The sequence below is a fragment of the Nothoprocta perdicaria genome, unplaced genomic scaffold, assembly GCF_003342845.1.
Source record: "Nothoprocta perdicaria isolate Ctin4 unplaced genomic scaffold, notPer1 scaffold_158, whole genome shotgun sequence".
Taxonomy (NCBI): Eukaryota; Metazoa; Chordata; class Aves; order Tinamiformes; family Tinamidae; genus Nothoprocta; species Nothoprocta perdicaria.
The window spans coordinates 1,326,392-1,348,007 of NW_020454738.1; the positions used below are offsets into that span (position 1 = coordinate 1,326,392).

General features: G+C 40.7%; 1 protein-coding gene across 2 annotated transcripts; it reads right to left on the reverse strand.

Annotated features, from left to right (window-relative positions):
- Positions 1–371: 371 nt before the first annotated feature.
- Positions 372–21,145, reverse strand: CLTRN (collectrin, amino acid transport regulator). Of its 2 annotated transcripts, XM_026035309.1 has the most exons (6): positions 21,068–21,145; positions 20,621–20,679; positions 14,677–14,762; positions 8,099–8,215; positions 5,249–5,443; positions 372–1,263 (listed from the first exon to the last, which is right to left on the reverse strand). In XM_026035309.1, the coding sequence occupies exons 1-6, from the start codon at positions 21,132–21,134 to the stop codon at positions 1,107–1,109; spliced, it is 681 nt and encodes a 226-aa protein (XP_025891094.1). In that variant the 5' UTR covers positions 21,135–21,145; the 3' UTR covers positions 372–1,106. The 2 variants fall into 2 exon arrangements, with proteins under 2 accessions (XP_025891094.1, XP_025891095.1); XM_026035310.1 differs by lacking the exon at positions 14,677–14,762.
- Positions 21,146–21,616: the final 471 nt, after the last annotated feature.

Genomic DNA, 21,616 nt, shown 5'->3' on the forward strand with positions numbered 1-21,616 from the left:
GTTTTTTTCCTCTGAAATCAGTAAGAATTCATGACAGATTCAAACAGAAACAGGATTAGGACATGGGTAACACAGACTATACGTATGTCTGAAATCTAACCATGCAGATTAGGGCCTGGTATGATTTGGTGCCTTCAGCTTCCAGACACATACATGGAAGTCTGGATGGCTCCCGCCTGTTCACTGTGGTCTTCATGCTTCCATCCAGGTTGGAYGCATGAAGACCAATGCTACTGCTTCAAGTACTGGCACTTTTGAGAACCTGTCACATCAAAAGTTCAACCAACTCTGGTGCCCTGTCCTTTGGAAATCTCTTCTAGTTTCRGGATTATTAAATACAAGGAAGATTTTCAAAGAGCTGCAAAATATCTGTATAGGTTTATTAAGATTTGGTCCATCAACCACAGACTGCGTTTTTGGGAAAATCTCCCCTTTTCAAACTTTTGCAACTTTTAATTTCCTGATCACGTAACCTGTGACTTGGACTTCTAAGTGAGAAACACATTTAGGACCAAACATTTGGCAGTTCAAAAKCTATGGATGGAGCAGATACTTTCTAAACTGCTCTTAGAGAGGCCAGAAAACTTGGCTTTTTTTTTTCCTTAAGTTAAAACTTTCATACGCTGATCTCTATTCCAGGGAAAGGCACACGACTGATCAGCACACAGAAATCAGTTTACAGAGAAATTTTTGCACATGGCTCAAAAAAAAACCCAGCAAAAACTGACAATGCTAGACAATCTCTTCTGTGACATTCAGGAAAATAATGCCGTGTCACATTAATAGAAGGGGAAAAACAATAGGCATATTTAAACAATTATTAAAAATTAAATGCCTGACACAAGGCAGCTTTCAACCCTGTTCTACCACACATCTTTTGGAAATCTTTAATGGCTATCATTTGAAGTCTTCTCATTTGCTCAGCTCATGAACAAAAGCTTTGTAACGGAGGTTCGAGTGTATGTGTTATCAGCAAAGGCTTCTCTCAAGGGAAATTAAGTGAAAGGACATTTTTTCTTGTCTCATGTTTGACATTCAGAAGTAGTGACGAGATAAAGTAGGCATAAGAGTCTTTCAAAAACAGACCAGCTAGGAATAGCAGCATTTCATAARGACGCGAACCGTTCATCATCTGCTGCATAGACTCCATTAATGTGGCCTGCTTTTAAATCCAGTGTTTCGCAAGGAATCCCATTTTCTATTGTTACTGTCACTTCACATTTTTCTTCTAAATCTTCTGTCTCTGATGACTCTTTATTCTGTCTGAAAACAAGGAAGAGAAAATCATCTTACTCTATTGACCTGCAGCACTCTACCAGAAGTCCACATAAAGAAAATTGCACATTTACACAGAACTGCATTGTAGGCTAGGTACTGAGAGGCATAATCTGGTGCAGACTCCCCAGTATAATTTGCTGTTATTCTCACTCCAGCTGCACTGGCTCGCAATGACCTATACATGCAAGAGCAGGCATCCTCCTGCATAGGCTGAGTGTAAATGCCTCTTTGCTGTATAAACATAAACRGAATTGGGAGGACCAGACTGGAAGCTTGTTTCGTGATTTAAAATCAGGATTGGGAATCAGGAAACCTAGCATAAATACACTGTAAACATGTGGCAAATATTCCTTCAGTTTCTTTTTCTGTAAAATAACTTGAGGGGAAGGGAAAAGTTGTTGCAAGAGAAAGATGGAAGGAAACCTCCAAATCTGTTTTCTTCCTTTAAGCCAAGAAGCTCTGCACTGCTCATCTATCGTGTCCCCATTATATATTTCCTAGATTTCATTCGGTGATGTGKATAAATTAAAACATACTTTTAGAAACTGAACAGCTTTTGACTAAAACCTTCAATGATGGAGACTGAGTGCTCCATATTCCTTGATAATCTTCTTCAGAGGTCAGGGATTCTTATAGCTACAAATCTGAATTTCTAATTCAAACTACATTAACAGCCACCTTCCTACCCCCTTATCTTACTCTACTGAAGTGCTCTAGATTAAACAATTGGATGTTTTTCTCTTTTCCACGCTCCTATTCTCACCACAACCATGTTAAAACAGCTGCTGAATAAAATGACACAAACAAATAAAAACATGATTCTATGTAATGCAGAAATATAAGTCAACATGTCACGATGTTCCTTTTATTCCAGATTCATTCTGACCTTGAGATCTCCTAGTTCGTAGTCGAAAAACCTGCTGTACATTACAGCCTGCAGCATCAGCAGTTTTGGAGGATAAGAAAATCAAAGGTCAGCTCCACTGCTTCTTCCTATCCTGCAACACACACTGTAACAATCTGACTCAGGACAATCACAACAACCTGACTCAGTATGATTGCTAATAACAGTGATATTAGCAATAATAAAATTTTATTGGTCTTTGGAAGATTCTTGGCATTGCAGACTCTAAAAATAAATGTGGGGGTGGCAATGAAAAACTTTGACCTGTGGCTGTCATATCTGCTACTATCGAATTAAAAGGAGAGTTCTTTAACACAAACCTTAGCATGGAGGCATAGTATAAAAGAAGATAGTAGGGGACAGATTCAAAACAAATCAGAGGAGTAGTAGATGTGTGTAACTTGTTGCCGTAGCAATTCAGAGAAGTTAAAAATTCCTGAGTCCAAGGACAGATTGAACAATTTAATGGAAAAGAAATCCACTGTGGGTTCCTCTATATTTAAAGATGAAATCCAGCTCTTCACAAGGCAAATGTTTATGGCCCCTGCTGCAACCAGGGTTTTGGAGGCAGGGGTGGACTTCAGTCCCTCCCAGCGTGGCCAGTGGAGAAGATGGCCCTGCCTCGGCTGTGTGCCAAAATCTGTTATCGGGAAGGGAGATGTTGTAGAGCTGTGATAGCAGAGCAACAAACACACAGAGCTGGGAGACAGCATGTCTGATCCAGTTTGCTGTGAAGTCAATGGCTACAATTACACGGAGCTGAATCGGATCTTTAAATGGGACTTCAAGCTGCAGGTCATTGAGGCTTAGATTTCCCCATGCAGGCACAGTGAAGACCTGATTAAGAAAATCTTCCGATTCAAGAAATGACATAATGAGTCTAACTCATTAGTGAAACTCCATTTTATGCCAATCATGTGCTTCTCTGCTACCCTGAGCACAAACAGGCTCAAGCACATTTGTACTTGCCTGAAACAGGCTATTTACATCCTATTTTAAAGTCCAGTAAAGCTAAAATGCCAGATTTATGAGTAATCAACACTGTTCTTGCATCTGGATTTCCTGCACAGCTTACCGARCAACAGAGCTGCCACTAAGTCAGCTCTGCTCGAGTTTCCAGTAAAACTCGATACTGAATGTGCTGAACTCTTTTTGACAACCCGGTCATGTCTCTGAAGAAGGGATGAGCACTTTAGAAATTCTGTTCTGTAATGTCCAGCCCTTCTTTTGGGAAGCCAAATTGTCCAGGCTGTATCTTTTACCTCTCCAGGCTTTGCAGCAATAGAGGGAACAATTACACATTTATATCACCTTCTCTCTCACCCTGCCATGACACTGATTTGAAAGGAGGATTTGAATTCAATCACAGATTAATCCGTTCCTAGGAACATTCTTAGGTAGGGTAGGAAAACAGAGTGAACAAACAGGGAGAGAAGGAGAATAACAGAAGTAAAGGGACAACAGGAACACAAACACAGAGGATGAAAAATGCCAAGTGACCACAGGTGGGCAGCAGCAGGGCATGGTACTGGCATCTTGGAGATAAAAGCATACAGTTTATACTATATTGATGAAATTGTTCAGGCCTAGCTCAGCTGATTTTCAAAACAGGTAAGGAAAATACTGTCTTTCAGCCTGATATAAACCACAAAAGATTATTTTTAGTAAACGATAATCTTGACTGCTTAGTATTTTTTTTTTTATACTAGACTCATGCAAGATGTTCAAAGATCCCTTAGAGCTAAGTGCTCTACAGGTACACAGGACATTACACAGAAGGCAAGTAGAGAGCTTCCAGAAAATACAAAATCCTCTAGTTTTATAGAAGAGTTTGCCTGAGTTCAGGGGATTAAATGACATAGTCCAGACCACAAGGAAGGTTGTGGCAGGTCTTAAGCTATATGCCGATCTAAAGTACCTGTCTAGACTCATTCTCCACAACAGCATCTACAGCTTGTTTTATTTTTAAACATTGCAAGGGGTTTAACACAATCACACAACTCTTCTGAAAAAATCCAAAATACTGCTGAAAAGATTTAGATTTTCTGAGATGTGTTATCTTTGTCTTTCAAGGTGAAAAGAAAGTAGAATTGATAAATCCCAGCAACATATTGCTTTTCACATGTGAATCTGCTGCACTGATATTTTTGGTGGTAGTCTAACACTCAATATTACATTATCTAGCTGATGGCAGAAATGTAACATTTTCAATTCATCTCCTCCTTAAATGTGTAAAGTCCTAATTTTGTGCTACCCTAACCTCTACAACAACCTAATTTGGGGCAGAAGCTCAGCTACTTCTCACTTCCACAGAAGAAGCTCAGCTCAGCTGAGAAATTTCTATTCCTTATGCCCAAATTTGAGCCAACGGAGATGGGAGGACCAAGACACCACCTGCTCCTTTGCCCATTGCAATTCACTCACACAAGGGAACCATGAGTAGCCTTCTCTTTTTCATCAGTGTTGTTATGGGGCAGAAAGTGAGAGGAAAAGCAAATATCTCTTGCTGTCTTTACTGTCAAATCTCAAACAGTCATGCAGAAATCTGGACCTGAACTTCGGAAGGCCTGGGTCTCTTGGGTTCCTCAGGTCATGAATGGCAAGCATGGCCATGCACCAGCTCACCGAGCAGGACCTCTTCAGCTCTACGCTACTCTTTATCGTATCCTCTACGTAGGCTCCTCAAGTGACAGCCACAAAAGCCTTGTAGCTTTGCCAGCTTTTGACRCTACTGCCCTGAACGGAGCAGTCACTCACCTGCAGTGCCTAAACCTTGGGCAGACYGGCAGCAAATCTCCTTGTAAAGCTTTAACACGCATTTAGGTGGTCTCCAGTTTCATGTTCTTATCCTTCCTGTTTCCCCACTATTCCCCAGCATTACTAACACAATTATTATTTAATTGTTCAGGGTTTCAGCTCCCATCTTTGGGAAAGAACAGAACGGTTATCTTTAGCTACAGAGCGGAGAAGGACTACAGCTGCAGTTTCTCTGAGGCTGATCTGAGAGGCAAAACCATCCCTGCCCACAGCAATCAGTTAAAACAGAAGGAAGGCAAAGTTGCTTACTTCTTGCGCCGCTGAATTCCTGTAACAATGAGGAAAACAATCCCAGCCACAGTGAGACAAAGAACAACACCAAATACGATCAGCCAAACAGGTGTGGAGGGCTCAACGGGCGGTGCTATGGTGGAGGATATCTTCAGGAACTGCAATGTTTTGTCACTCAGGAGGAAGGCACTGTTGATTCTGTTCCGATTCATCCTGCACAAAAAGACAAGCATATGACAGCTCTTTATAATGGTATTTATAACTCAAAATGGAAAGGAAGGAAAAAAATGAATTTTCATGTAGGTGCTGCAAGACTGGTAAGGCTGAATGTGATATTCAGCATGAGGTTGATAAGAATGACACGGACCTTCACTTTTGCATAGCCCGCCAGTAATCTGTGCACACTCACCCACTGCCAAGCTTTGGGCAGCAGAACTTTTTATGTCCGTTTCACTTTATCTGGAAACTTGGGAAACACAGATCAGATCTGAAGTACAGTATTGTTAATTGCTTAGGTTTGGGCCATGTGCTGAAGATCTAGCAGGTTGTCATCTCTGGCTCTATTACTTAGTTCGTGCAGCATCCATAATGGCATGGGAGCAGTAGATATATCCTGCACTGATCAGAGGGTTTGCCTCTCACTGGCCCTCAGTTCCTCAGACTGAACCATCCTGCCTRTTATGTGTCTGTGCATCTGGTCCTGTTGCTGTAGTTTTTCTTAGATTCAAGAGGCACAGGTTATAGTTTGTTCCAGAAGAAGCCTGCACCACTGCCAGCATGCCCCTCTTCCCTGCAAGATACAGCTAAAGGGATTTGTGCTTTGCATATTTTTTTTCTATTATGAGAAACTGTAAGTCTGAGAAATATTCTTTTTAATATGAGTGGTAAAACTGTTGCAAATGATCTCTCTTCAGTGGATATATTCCTCCACATTTATTACTTCTGAGCATTTCTTGCTATTCCTGGATCTGAAACCATGAAAACCATGGCTGAAAGTAGCCATGAAAGCCTGTAGCCATAGTTTCAGTTTTTGCTAAAGGTTAGAAAACTTTGAGGAAAATGTATTCCATACACACGCCCTGAGACACTCTTTCTGATGGCAGTAATATGCTTCAAAGCAGCTTCGTTGTATACAATTCGATCTACTTACCATACTGCAAGTACTTCCTAGGAATAGATATATGGGAGATAAAGGTAAGATTTTGCAAATTCCTTCAGAAATTGTAACATTTGACTACCCCTTAAACAGGAAGCTTTTAGTCTTGATGGAATGCTAGCATTCCTGGTGAGAGGTGAAGGCCAAGGCATGTTAAAAGATTTGTTRTATAGTAAACCTTGCTTGATTTGAAGTGATTTCCATCCTTATGAATTGTTGTGAGCAGTTGAAAAAAATAAGCATTGTTCATCMTCATATTTATACAAGATCCTGGGACTCAGATGAGGAATTGAGACAGCTGACCCTCTTTTTTTGTTCTCAATTTTCAGAGAACCTCACACACTAAAATGCTGATCCACAAATAGCTTACATGCCACTGTAGTATAAAAAATTGAGTATGGTAACCTGAAATCTGAAACAACTGAGTAAAAAGTATTGTAGTTTTATAGAACATTTTATTTCTTGTTTCTAAGGAAGTCAAATTTGAACGTTCAGTAAATTGCATATTTTTTTTCTGCAGATAGACAGCAGTTTAAAAAACAAAACAAACATGCTATAATAGCACACGACTTCTGTGGCAAACAGCACATATAAGAGATTTAAATAAATCAGCTTATGCTGCTGAATGTATCAAAGAATAACAGAAATGCAAAAAAACTCCTGCATTCCAACACTCTTAGAGAGCTTCAGCGAATAAATAATCTGCTTCCCCTACTAATGCTATGAAGCTATTGTTTGGTTTCTCTGTAGGAAATAGTTTAATCTGCTCATAAGCTTAAAAGTTAATCTTTCCAGAAGAACGCATACTCATTCATCAGGAATTAGGCCTCTATGAAGATAACACATATTTTCAAGACAAAGTACAGAATGTCTAAAAACAAAGAGGTCTGTTTTTCCACTCAGTGTTTGAGAAATGTACACAAGTTATGTGGTCTGTGGGAGTCATCCCTACAAATCCCTTATGCTGGGCTGGCAGGCCWCTGCAGTCAGATTACCTGTTTTTCTTTCCCCTCTTTAGCTCCCCACTTTTTTGCTTTTATGAGCTGCAGATTGTGATACTTAGTGGAAAGTGCACCAATTTGTACCACACAGTGCTTTGCACAAGAAATGCTCAGCTGCTATGGTGACCACGTTCTAGAAAGGGTTGGTATGAGAAAAATGTGAGTATAAGATTATTTGAGGCAGGCTGGGACATAACCTACTCTGAGTCATCTGATAGTTGACTTCTAAACTAAAAGTCAGATGAACTGCACCTCAGAAGCATGTGCACCATCAGGCTCCATAAAGGGAGCCTAGGGTCATTAGTCCTGGTGGAGAAGTGCCTACATGTGCAATTTAAGTTTAATGAGACAAATCCCACCTAAAAGTGGTGAAATTCAATCACCTGGGGGAAAAGGTTCTGTCACTGAGACATGCAGCATCTGAATGACACCAATGTGCTTTTGCCACACAGTAGATAGCAAATGGGGACTAGATTTTATCCCAAGACTCCACCATTAAGAGAGTGTCCTGAAGTTGCAATCCCAAGGCTCACAGACTTTGAATTCTGTGGCACTGTTAAAAGTCCTTCTCATCTCACACGCTTGAGAGAGTCCCGACCTCTCGGTTTAGTTCAACATTAAAGAGGCAAAGCGCTCCCTCCTACGAAGCCCTCAGAGGGAAAGCATCCTCAGTCAGCAAGGCAGGAGAGGCTGCAGCAGCAGGGACTGTACCTGATAGCGGCCTCTACCTCACTTCCAGCAACAGTCGTCACGTTCTTGGCAGAATCCGTGACCACAAACCAAAAGGACACCCGATCCGTCACATTGCAGAGCAGCACATTGGAAATCCTGTGGAGGGAAGAATGGAAGGAATTACTGAATAATGCAGGTGCTCTTAAAATATTGCTTTCATCTAAAGAGGGGAAAAGAAGGCCTTACTTCTAAGTAACAGTTAATGCCTGAGGAAGAAATACCGCTCACAGCACTTCCTACTTTCAACGAGACAAGAAAGTAAGGTTACTGAGATCAAACTTGAGTTTTCAAATGAATTTTTGAATCTGTCACAAGCTTGCCTTATCTCAGATATATATCTAGTGTAATTAAAAGGAAAAAATATAGATTTGCATCTTAATCATCACGGCCATGAAAAAGGCTGGGTAATGTTGATGAACCAAGAACTGAATGTTTGACAGGTCATACCACAACGACTCGGGCATGAGGGATTCCTCATATGATTTTAATGTGAGCTCAATCTTTCTGCAAGGTACATTGCTGCAAGAGAAGCCAGAGTCAACAGGAGGAGTGAAAAGCAAAGGAACTGATGTTATTCTCTTTGATGTCTTGCTGCACAGAGTCAATCACAGAGTGGAGACAAAAGGCTAAATTTAGACATCATACTGGCACTGGCCTATGCCTTTAAGGTTATGCTGTGACCTATTTAATCTGTTGTAAATGACTGCTCAGCTCTGTGTGGGGCTCATAGCAGAAGCTCCCAGGGCATGCAGCTGCTCATGGCGTATTATCTAAGTGTCTTTAAAATGACTCTTTTCAGATTCTTTTAAATTTGTTATCTACCACTAACAAGTGATGGAACCACCATTAGAAATTCCTCATGGAAATAGATTATCACGAGTATTTAAACTTAAACAGTGAGGGCTAATACATAAACACAATAGTGGCCGAGAACAGATGGTGCCTCTTCTATCTGTTTTTATTGTATTTATGCGACTAAGGAACAAAACAGCCAAACACCTGTAACCAAACACCAAACACCAGTTTCTGTATACAGAAACTGTCTAAGGTGGCAATTACTACAGCTTTACAAGGCATGTAACATGTGCCACGAAARGACTGCTAAAGCCATATGAATGAAGTGAGAGATCGCAGGAGAGCTAAAAGTGAGAAAATTCTATTTAATTCCACTTGGTGGATAAATACCCCCTAGAATTTGTCTCGGCATTCGCACTTGCTGATCATGCCCAAGCAGTGAGCAGATACCCTGGAAGGCCGCGAGCYGGAGTCGGGATGACTTTTCCCATGGGGGAAGAGCCGGGACTCGCCCCACCTTTGCACAAGGTCTGCCCAGCCCCTGCGCAGACCCACGGGGAAGGATCCATGCCCACACTCTCCCCACACACTACCCGGACGCTACGCGGGCAGCTGGCCGCGGCTGCCAGCCGGGCACRAGGGCAGCCCTTCTTTTAAACAGCTACCGCCGTGTTTCCCATTACCATCACTGACTAGTACCCTTGGTTAGCGTTGGTTGTCGCCTGTCCCTCTCAGAAAAGCAGGTTTTGGCAGTTCTTGTCCCCCCAACCTTTTTCCCCTTCCCAAGGTGACATCCTCCCAGTTCGGACCCGTGAGCCGCCACCCAGCTCCGTTCTGCAGAGCCATCTGCTGGCTAATTAGAGACATCATTAAACGGCCCTTAAATGACTGCCCGAGGTAGGAGACTGCGTGAGGGGGCACATCTTGACAGTAAATGCCTGTTCTCCGGGCAGAAAAGAAGGGATTTTTTAAGGCAAGGCGAGCAGCGGCTTGCTCAGGACAGCTCTCGCTGGGTGTTTTGGGGAAATTATTTATTATTTATTGGTGTGTGCTATTTTGGATAGCATTTAGGAGAGTGCTTGGCTGTAACCACCTTTTCTTTTGCACTGAGATACATATTCCATGGAGATACTCAATAAAATGGAAARCAATGATTTTGCACAGCTGAAATACCCACTTTTTCCTCCAATTGGTCTGGAACAATGTCAATTTTGCAAATAGAAAGAATTTTCATGGCTAGAAGGGTAAAGCTATCCTCCGGGATTTAAAAAAAAATGCTCACATCAWTTTGTTGGAAACAGCCTGAAACTGAAAGGAGATTTATTCCACGTAAACTAAAAGCATGGCACAAAATTTACAGGGGAGGAAAAAAAATGGCTACTTTTGGCTGGTGGTTGACAGATTCTTGCTGATTTCACAGAATATCTGAAGTTGTATCTGCAGAGGAAGTTTTACATCAGGAGAATTTATGACACTGAGATTTCTKTTTCACACTCAAAAATGGGCCAGGCTTCATAATCATTGAATCACAGAGTGGTTGAGGTTGGAAGGGACCTCTATAGATCACCTAGTCCAACCCCCTGCTCCAGCAGGGACACCCAGAGCACGGGGCACAGGGCGGCATCCAGGTGGGTTTGGAAGATCTCCAGAGAAGGAGACTCCACAGCCTCCCTGGGCAGCCTGTGCCAGGGCTCTGTAACGCCCTACAGATATTCAAAACATAGTGCATGAGTAAGGTTTATCCCCCAGAGATAAAGTACATTCAGTAGATAGACTGTCTGAACATCCTGATGTTCTACAGTTTTACAGAGTCAACCACACTCCTCAAAAAGGGGTCATACAGATAAATCACACATATCACACATACCATCCTACAGCACTAAGAGGTACGGGCACTGAACTAGTTGGGCAGCAAAGCTCACACAAGGTTATGTAAATTTTGCCTCTGTCTGCTTCCTGTTGTGCCTAAAATCCTTGCTTGATTATAAGCAACAAAAACCTGGCTTCACTGCCACTTTTTCACCAGCAGAATCTGAACTCTGCAAATCCTTTCAGCCTCCAGAAAGAATAATACTGCTTTTCATAGGAAGTCCAAGGAGGACTGAGTAAACAGCAGTGCAACAATCATCAGCGGGACAACTGCTCTGCAGCACATTGGATTTTTCTTTTCCCTGATGTACTTCCACATAGATGTGATTCACAGCATGCAGAAGCACTGGAAGGCCTCACACTTTCCAATTTTAAGAAAAACTGATGTCTTGATGAGTGTATCTGTAGGCACATATGTAGGCATCTTTTTATTGCCCTCAGTGCCAAAAGCATCTACAGAATCACAGAGTCACAGAATGGTTGAGGTTGGARGGGACCTCTAGAGATCATCTAGCCCAACCCCCTGCTCCAGCAGGGACACCCAGAGCACGGGGCACAGGGTGGCATCCAGGCGGGTTGGGAAGATCTCCAGAGAAGGAGACTCCACAGCCTCCCTGGGCAGCTCTGTCACCCTCACAGGAAAGAAGTTCCTCCTCACCTGGAGATGGGGTTAGCATGTGGTGCCCTAGGGAGCCATAGGAGATATCATCAGAATAACAAGATCCTGGTCTTAGCGTTACAGCAACACAGTAGAAGTTCTAAATTGCATTTTCTTTAACATACACAACCTAACTCCACTGAGTAGAAGGCAAGAGAACCTGGTCTCTTGGCCGGATAACACCATCATTGACCCTTACGTAGATTTAGAGAATTGCTTAGGGATAAGAAAGAGCTGCCAGGAGCTCCAAGGCAGCTGGGTGCAAGCAGTGGCCATCCCCAGTGGGACGACCACAAGACTCAAGGCCACGGCACCATCCTGAGCTCTCCGGAGAGCACCAGGCCCCCTGCAGCTCCGCGCTCCGCAGCTGCTCCCACACCGGGAAATTCTTTTACTTCCTTTGGTGAATAGGAGCCATGGGCTCACCTCAACATAACACGTTCAATTCCAGGAATGTGTATTTTGTTATCCTAARTGGTCATGATGTTTTTTGCATTGAAAAGAGCTCTCTTAGACTGCTCTTAGAGAGCCAGAAAATGCTGATGAAATTTGTCTCTCACTTTTTGAGGAAAACTGCAGCTTTCTTTCRCACAGTGAGACAGTGAGAGGAAGTGTAACGAAAAGAGATTTTGTTACTTGAATGAAGGTAAATGCGTTCACATTCTTTCTTCTCTAAAGATTAACTAGTCTGAGGTCCAAAATAAATGCATATTATTTCAAATGAGTCACAGATTAGAGAAAGCAGGCTTACCAACACAGACTACAGATGATCATTTTCTAACATTGAGAGATCAAAGGTTGGTTTATGTAGTCCATGAACGTGCACAAATGTACATGAGTGTACATATGAAGAATAAATGAAGGGGTCATATATGGAGCAGGAAATAAAAAAAAATGTATTTCTTTACTGGCAAAGAAAGCTTCAATTTATCTGTTTTGATAATCACCGAGTAATTTGATGGATTGTGTATTTTTCCCTTTTCACACAATCTTGACATTTTGACATAGCCTTCAAATATTAGACAGCTCCATAACTTATTAAATTTTGGCTCAGAAATTAACTTTACAGAAAAAAAAAAAATGGGATGCGATGTGCAATCCTGCTCATTCTGAGTTGGATCACTCAGCGGTGATGAAAATGCAACAACAAACTCGCTGTTTCCAGCAGCACAACATTCAAGAGCTTGTCTTTACAGGCTGGCTTTTGTCCAGCTTCAGAAGCTCAACAGAAGGTGTCTTCTGAATTCCTGCAACAACAGCACAGGCAGTGCTGACCCACCAGGCAGATCTCTGGCTCCTGATGCAGCTTGCTGAAGTTAGTGGTATTTGGTCTCCAGCGAGAAAACCAGTTGTAATTGTTCCTGCAGGGCTCAGGGTGCCTCAGTTGGAAAGGGTGGTTGCCACATCCAGGTTATGGTCCTGCGCAGAGTTTGCACCCAGAGTTACATGACTGCACAGCTCCTGTGTGCGGGAGCTAGCAGCTTCCATACCCTTTTGGACATGGAGCGCTCCCACATGTCCATGTGCACCGCAGGAAGGTTGGGAGATGGAGTGCCATCGTYCAGCTCCTCTTCCCTGCCTTCCCGTAAAGATAGGGAAAAGCGGAGAGTATTCCTACAACATCTAACCTGATAGAGACTTTCATTGTCCTGGTAGGAAAATGAACTAAGCAAGCATAAGTTCAGTGAATTCACAAGGCAAATAAACTTAATTTCCATTAATAATTTATTTTCATATGATCTTGATATTTTTTCGATTCCTATACCAAGCTGTCTAATATTTGTTGACTCTGCAGAGAGCCACAGAGCTTGAAGAGGATAAAGTTCATTGACTTCTAACAAAGGTTTTTCAGGGTGTCAAAGCACTATGACTTCGACAGGGAAGAAATAGAGCAATAATAAGCAGTGCCTGTGACTACAACAAATACATAGAAATGATTTTTTATGGATTGAAGATTGGATTCAAATTCCTGAATTAAAAACTTGAGGGGAAAAAAAAAAAAAAAAAAAAAAAAAAAAAAAAAAAAAAAAAAAAAAAAAAAAAAAAAAAGCCTGGATAATCAGCTTTAATTAGCTTGTATCTTCAAGCTCATTTTCTGTAAGTATCATTTTCACTATGTCTTGATGAAATCACTTTTTTATAATAACAGAACATACTTGGCTGTTTTTCAAGCTTAGTGAAATAGCTCTCTTGCTCGAAGGAAGCAGCTTCTGAGGAATCAAAACGAAACAGTGAAGATCTAAGCACTTCTGTTATGTGGATGGGGAGAGCACCTTCTAAGAAAAAGTGCTGGAGCCACAGTTAACATTGGGTGACTCAAGTTAACTGATATCTTCACAAATGTGGGATATGCTTCATCTGATGCAAAAAGTCAGCCTGAAGCAGCTTTTCTTGCAATTAAATGGTAAACCTTCTCCTCATTAGCCTACCAGAACCATAAGACCATTTTTTAAAGACTGAAAAACAGTATGAAAATAATAGGCCTAAAGAAATACACTGACACTGTTTCTTGTTTGAGAGAGAGAGGAACATTTTGAAGATACAGTTTGCTGAATGGTCTGTTTAATCTGGTATTCAATTTCATAAGCAGCAAGGATCAGAAGCCTGAGACGAATACTCAATACCTCAGGGTAGATTTAATCCCAAACCCAATTAGTGCCTGATTTATATCCTGARCCACAACATCTGAAACTTCTTGATGTGAGGCAGTTCAGCAGCTGCAACATTAGGGACAGATATTCCCTAGCACAACACAGCACTCGTACAGCTGCCTGTTTTCCAGCTCCCTGAGCCAGCCCATCTTCAGCACACCATTGCAGCTGGACACTAAGCACATGTGCATTAAAGCTGCCTCCACAAGGATCTGTTTTGTATTTCTGACCCCACTAATTTGCCCCTGGGCTTGGTCTGGTCTCCAGAAGGCATCATGTCCTGCTGCTAGACGCTGCTAAAGGGAATTGGCACAGTCCCTCTGAGGTCCAGGGCTGCGTCAGTCTATATCAACAGGGGAATAGGGCCAAAAACTGAATGCTGCTTAGGACAGAGAGAGTGATGTTTATACGCATCTGGGTTTCAAAGAAATATACTGGAACAGTTTGGGTTTTGTTTCAAAGAAATACACTGAAAAAGTTTGGGTAGCTGTATATACTATTTTCTTCAGCTCATTATAGCAGAGAACGGTCCACTGCGTGCAGCACTGTTAATATAGACAGAGGAGATCAAAGTAGATGCTTACTGAGTGGTGCTCTTGCTGGAGTATCTTCTCATTGCAAAAGCCACCATTGCTTTGAAGAGGTACTCCTCATTTGCATCCCAGGCATACTATAAAGAAAGATGGAAAATAATCAGTTTCAGCACCAGTGCTAACAGTACAAAGGGGGAGAAGAGTCAATGAACTTCAAACGCAACATTGATTTAGAATATGAATAAATTCACTGGCTGTGCTCTGAAAATAGCTTCCTCTCTGTTGTGCAGTGTGCACCAAGGACTTTTTCTCATGGCTGTTGCAAAGTGCAATACAAAGTGTACAGAAAGTTGTAACTTTTCCAGAAACTGCATGAATTTTGTATTTCTGAAAGACGACTGAATGGGGGATGTGAATTTTCTCTTATCAAAGATTAGAACAGAATTCGCCCTACACTGCTACATTCCTGGCTTTGYTTCTTTTGCTGGATGCACTGTGCTAAGAACAAGATTTCCATTCTCTGAGCCCTTTTGCTTCCACCTCCTCAAGGCAGCTGGAAGCAGTTTCTGGGAGATGGATGTCATAACACCAGTAAATAAAATGAGATTATGGCCTTATTACCACACACTGTCCTTGGAACAAGAAGCCTGACTCAGCTATAATGCAGATTACTGCATCACATTTGAAACAAAAGAAAGAAAATAGCAGCCTTACTGCTTCAGTAAGAAGTAAAATGCAGGCTCCAAAAACTTTCCTCTGTTGTCTTGATGATAAATCATGTTTTATAAGTTCAGATTTCTGAGAAAGCTTCACTAGGTTCCCCTGAGCTTTCACTCCCATATGCAGTTCTAAAGACCTGTAAAAACTGCACCTATTACATTTTTATAACAAGAGCCATGACTGAGGCAGACTGATTGAATTCCCCCTTTCAGCAGACTACAAAGATTAATAGTTTCTTGGAAAGATATTAATGGAGGTTAGAGGCAGCTTTCTCCAGTCAGTTAGAACACACATCTAATCTTTAACTTTCAGCATTAAAAAAATCCACACTATAATTRCCTAACCAAGAAACCCAACAGTGTTGGTACGTAACCCTGTTGACAACTTAGACCACTCTTTTATGGATCTTTGTAATACACTCAAGAAATAGCAATATATATCAAAGAGCAGCAAGCTAAACAGAACTGTCAATGTCAAATCATATTTCTCTTTCCTAAATTCTGATTTTGGATGCATGGAGCTGCAATCTCCTAGAAAGAAGGAATCCAGCTTYCAGACACCATCCCTCCTTTTCTTTTCACATCATGTGGACTGGGAACCTAAACACGGAAGGAGGCAGACATCTGAAGTGAAAGAAAAGTCATACTGATCATATTCATCGTCTCTAAACAAATGAGGTATGAAATAGGCTGAGCTACAGTAGGACGGAGACAACACAACTGAGCCAAAAAAAGTGCTTGAGTAGCATTAAAATCACAATTCAGTGGTGAGAATGAGGGGTTCTGACTCACCACCACACTTGCCCTGAGAGTGAAGGAAGGTGTAAATGCAGTGTGACAATGCACCTCAGCCTCAGAAACTTAAACACAAGAAAACTGAGATTGTTTGAAAAAAAAATAYCTTTGTTCTCACTGCACTGGTGAAAATGTGACAGTAATGGCAGCAACTAGCACTAAAAGAAAAAAGAGACTGCATAGTAGAAGAATTAATATAGATGAGAGCCATAAAACTATTCATCATAATTTTAGACATCTGCATTCAAGCCACAAAGCATAATTTGCAGCACTAAAAGGAATGATTTTCCTCCTTTTTTTTTTTTTTTATGTGATACTATTGACTGAATCCTTAGATGCCATCTGCAGTTTTTGAGGACAGGGCCAAAAGGACAGGCAAAAAAGAAGGAAAAACAAAACAACCACCCTCGCAACATTTGTTATCCTACAGATTGAACCAGCTGTAGAGACAATTGTATCAGTTGTATCCTCAAAAATGGATAATGATGAAGCAGACTCCACTTCGCACGTACACAGATAGAGATGCAATGCAGCACTACCAAGCACATGTACTGGGTACATTAATGTATAGTGCAGTACCCGTGTATATGCCCAACGCATCACCAGGAGCCGCACTTGCTCAGAGCTTCTTTAAGTCATAATAGCTAAAAAGCTATCTCAACTGCTGGGGAAAATAATTTGTAGTGAGGAACTCCAGCCTTACCTTAAGGAATAACTTTAAAAAAGCAGAATAAACAGAAGGCTGCAAGGAATTGGGGATCGGGGGGACAGGCAGGAAGAACAGAGCAGCAGCTGGGGGTCTGTCTGAGTGACGAGAGGGAATTGCAGTCTGCCTTCGTCGCAGGAGGGTAAGAGCCCCATGAAAGAGGCGATCAGAGAGGAGGCAGAGAAGTGGGTGGCAGCAGACTCTGTACGAACAAGAAAATCTTCACRTTACTCTGTGCACAAGTACGCAGGGGGGAAAGCAACAGGAAGAAGAATATGGCAAGACAGCCTCTAAGACAGTAAACAATATTGACTCAATGGGCATTAACTGGCCCAAAATAAATGCTGCCTGAAAATCAGAAGCCAATTTCTAATCATCAGCTTTGTCCAATCGAAGGGAAAGGGGCAAAGAAACCTGWCAAGTTTTATGATAGGGCTTTATTAGCTTCATCTTTATTCTGTAATTTCAAAGCCTGGACTGTAGCTGATGAATTGGGATGTTACATCTCGTCTCATATTCCTGTGCAGTTATTCATGTACACTCCGTGTTGCTGTAAAAAGAACATAAATACCATTTGCAACCAGGCTACAAGCAAGTGATAACTATTACCAATGGAAGCTTATGTGAGGATATCAGGACAATTAATGTATTTTGTCTGCTTTACTCTACGAAGGAGTAAACACAAAGACTTTGGTCCTATCGCACTTACCATTCTCTATATTTCAAGAAGGAGCAGAATTAGACCTCGCTGAGTGTGAAAGTCATTCCTAAATGCCTGCTTGCAAAAGAGGAGGCTGATGAGATAATGGGGGATAGATGATCAGCCTAGATTGTCAGCGTGGTGAAGCGCTGTAGTGATACTCCAAGGAAGACAAAACTTACATTAGTAGCAAGAGATGATGATATTGTAAGATTGCCTTGAGTTACCTGGTCTGAACTCAGTATTAACCTGGCTTTGAGCAGAAGGGGACTAGGAACTTTCAAAGTCCCTTCCCACCTGAACGAATCTATGTTTTAAGCAGACAGTCATAGAGACTTTGTTTAAGTGAACATGCTTCTGCATGTAGGAGGAACACATTTTGGAGTCCCATTTGGTGGCAAGACACCAGCTGCTCATCAGCCTCTCTCCCGTTTGTCCCACACCTTGTCTGGAAGAGAGGGGCACCTACTTCTTCACCTGGCCTGCACCCTATGATGGGCTGACTGGCTCTCCTGGCTAGATTGAGAGGTGACACTGACAAGTTCATGGACTTCTACTGGACCTTGCTCCTGCTCACTCAGAACTGCCTTTGGCCCTTTTAGATTAACTCTCTACTTACTTTGCATGCCTTGGAAGCAGGTAGTAACTAGTAGTCATTCTAGAAGCCACTCACAAAGTTAACACCAGAAAGACTTAAGTTCAGGCTTAAAGGTGCCATGTCACTTCCCACTGGTTAGCAAATGACATCTTTTTCAAATAAACCCATTACTTGCAAGAAAAACAATCACAGTTACATGCTAACTATATTTTAGCTGCCCCTTACAGCTCCATTGTGATAAGATCTGTTACAATAAATTATATAAATAATAAATAATAAATAATAAATAATAAATAATAAATAATAAATAATAAATAATAAATAATAATAGTAATAATAGCAACAATAATAACAATAGTAATAGTAATAGTAATAGTAATAGTAATAGTAATAGTAATAGTAATAGTAATAGTAATAATAATAAGTGACACTCTCTACATCGAAGTACAGTCTAGGTTATAAACAAATAATAAAAATGGTGCCTGTCTCTACTCGCTTCACACAAAGCAATGGCACGGGCTGAATCATGGACAGAACCAGACTAGCCCATTTGCAATGCACTAATGTACTCTGGAGTAATCTTGCCAGTCACAAAGTGAAATGCTTATGGGGTCAGGGTCTTCTGTTATCATCGAGACTGAGGTGATTCGGAAATGAAGGAAACAAAATTAAATATCAAAGCACCACACCAAGATAAGCTCAATTTCCTACTGCGATACAAGAAGAGTTCTACCTTTTCCTTTGCTAAAATAGGARGGAAAGTGAAGTGTCCTGAATTCTGAAAATAAAACGAATTTCAGATTGAGAGTAGCTTCAGCATTTGAAATTTAGTAATTTACAGAGAGCATTGCAATGGTTATAAAAAGAACTACTAGATGTTTGAAATTAATAAAGTGTTCGTTACCTATGGATATTTTCGAATGGCATCATATTGTTTTCTTCAGATTGTTGTTCTAAAATGCTATTTTATATTTTACCTCTTGTAGATCTTACTGTGTTATTTACTGTGTCACAAAAATGAAACTGCTATCTATCTACAATAAAAAGAATCTCATCAGTTATTGCTTATTTTACATGTAATAAAAATCACCTTTAGGACTGTTGATTTGTAGTATACAGTTTCTGTAAAGGAAAACAGAAAAAATACAAATGGCTGATCAAACATCCCTCCTTTATTATGTTTGGGCTAGTAAAAACACTAGGAAAAAAGCATTGCTTGGTACTGTGGTTTAAATTCCTTCCAAATATTTTGAGCAAAGACTAAATCAAAATATTTTGCTGTTATCAAGATGAACTTCAATAATGATTTTGACATATTTTCAGCTAGAGGATTAATATACTTATTACATAAATATTATATTTTAAATATTATATAAATATTTTAATAAATTTTGAAACAATCCAGCCTTGCTTAACTGTTTAATTAAAGATTCTCATCCAGATAAATACTTGAAAATGCATTCTCAGTATTGCTTCCCAGTTTGCCTGGTTTGTGAACTTTCCAGTGGAATTAGGTCCTTGATAAATGCCAGTTTAAATTACCTGATATTTCCAAATAACTTTAKAATGGTTTCTAAGGTCATAGAAAAATCCTCAAATCGTCAGTCTATAAAAACATGTAACCTATGAGGCTTTTTTTGTTTTTTTATTTCTCCTCGCATAATCAGACACTACAGTTCCAGTGGAGATGACTGTCCAAGACATTTCATATTCAGTTTTATGCTGAGCCCGGTAACACATTGCAGATGTGCTCTCAGCATTCCGAGCTGCAATGGGTGTACGCAGCTCTGCTGTATTTCATAGCGCGTTACGTGAGGAAGGGCCATTTGGTCATCTCATTCCCTAGGCTCTTGTGTATCCCAGGCCRTTATCCCTCACACCAGTACCGCCCCAGCAAGCCCAAGGACTCGAATTAAACTAAAGCATTTCAGCTCTCATGAGGGTAAGATGTGCACTATGGGCAGAGAAGAAAGGGCACTACCCAAAGCCCCATATTAATATGGAATTGATGAGATATGCTTGAATGATCTCTGCAAGATCATGCTTGGCTAAGACCCTGACATAAAATCCCATTTCATAAATATCTAACAATCTTTTCCTGCTTATGTTCCCAGACATGCTTGACTTTACAATTAGCACTCTCAAGCAGAAGTGCTTTTCCCAAAATTACAGACTTAGATTTATGCAGCATCTCTCATGCATAAAATGCAAGATCTCTACAGCTTTTCCAGAAAGGAAGGAAAAAACAACCTTACACAGAAAAGGAGAGCTTTCAACTTCCTTTAAAAGACGTTTCTTTATGTAGAGGGCTAATCAAATGCCAAGAAAAAGATTCCTGGATCACGGCTTGAGCAAGCTACTGCAATCAACACTTCAAAACAAATTGTCTGTGCTGCCTTCGGAAATTTTACTGTATGTATTAGTTCTACTTTGGCAGATATTCAGTTAGGAAGAACATGTGAAGATACTTTACTTACAGCATTATCTCCCAAAGCTGTTTTGATACTAAGCCGTACTTTGAAAGCATTCTGTGCATCTGACACAAAGAGAAAGAAAGCAAACATATATTGAAAATCATCCTAAAAATGGGATTTTAAATCATTCACTTCTGTAATTATTCTACATATTACAACTTCTAAATTAGTTTGGATAGGCTGATTAGTAGATCTAGAAATAACCAGTGTGAACAATGCAGCAGCCCTATGGATTCTCAGAGAGATTTAACCAGTACCATTTTAAATCAGATAATATCAGCTTCTGTACTTAATTTGAAAACTCAAAAAAGACTTGAATGCTCTGAGTATCAAACTTGAAACTGCAAACAAGCCAGCTAAAACATCAGCTAAGCATCTGACAGCTTTTTAAGCATAAATTCATAGCTAAATTTATCTAAGGAAAGGATGGGAATCAGCTCCAAAACATACCTGGCTTGCAGAGCTCAGCATGAGCAAAGACAACCACAGAGAAGGCAAGCAGCAAAAAACGTAACATCCTTCCAGTGTGAAAAACCTGAGGCAAAAAGAAATAACTCTACTCTGTAAAGCACTCTTAAACTTTCTGTGACCCAGGATTAAAGCATCAGCAGCACAAGTGAGCGACCAAGTAGAAGGTTTAATAATTAACCCCCATTATTTTAGCTAAAACAAGCACTAGAAACAACTGTCTTCTGTCAGTTATTTATTACTTTTATCTGTAGGGAAAAAAAAAAGTTACAATAAGTATTTATTTTTATTCTTTTTTTTTCTCCTTKTTAGAACAATGCAAAACTTTACACRGTGTCACAAGTCAACATTTTTCTCCCTMAGATACYAGTTTAGACACACACACGTCTGAGATACATAACACAAGACTGGCCTGCCATAACATTGCCACCCAGGGCACATGAACTTGAAACTCCGTTGCCGCTGAGCAGTTTCAGCAAAAKCAGAAGGAAGCCACCATCATCCAGCCTTCTTGGGGAACAGGCTAGTGCA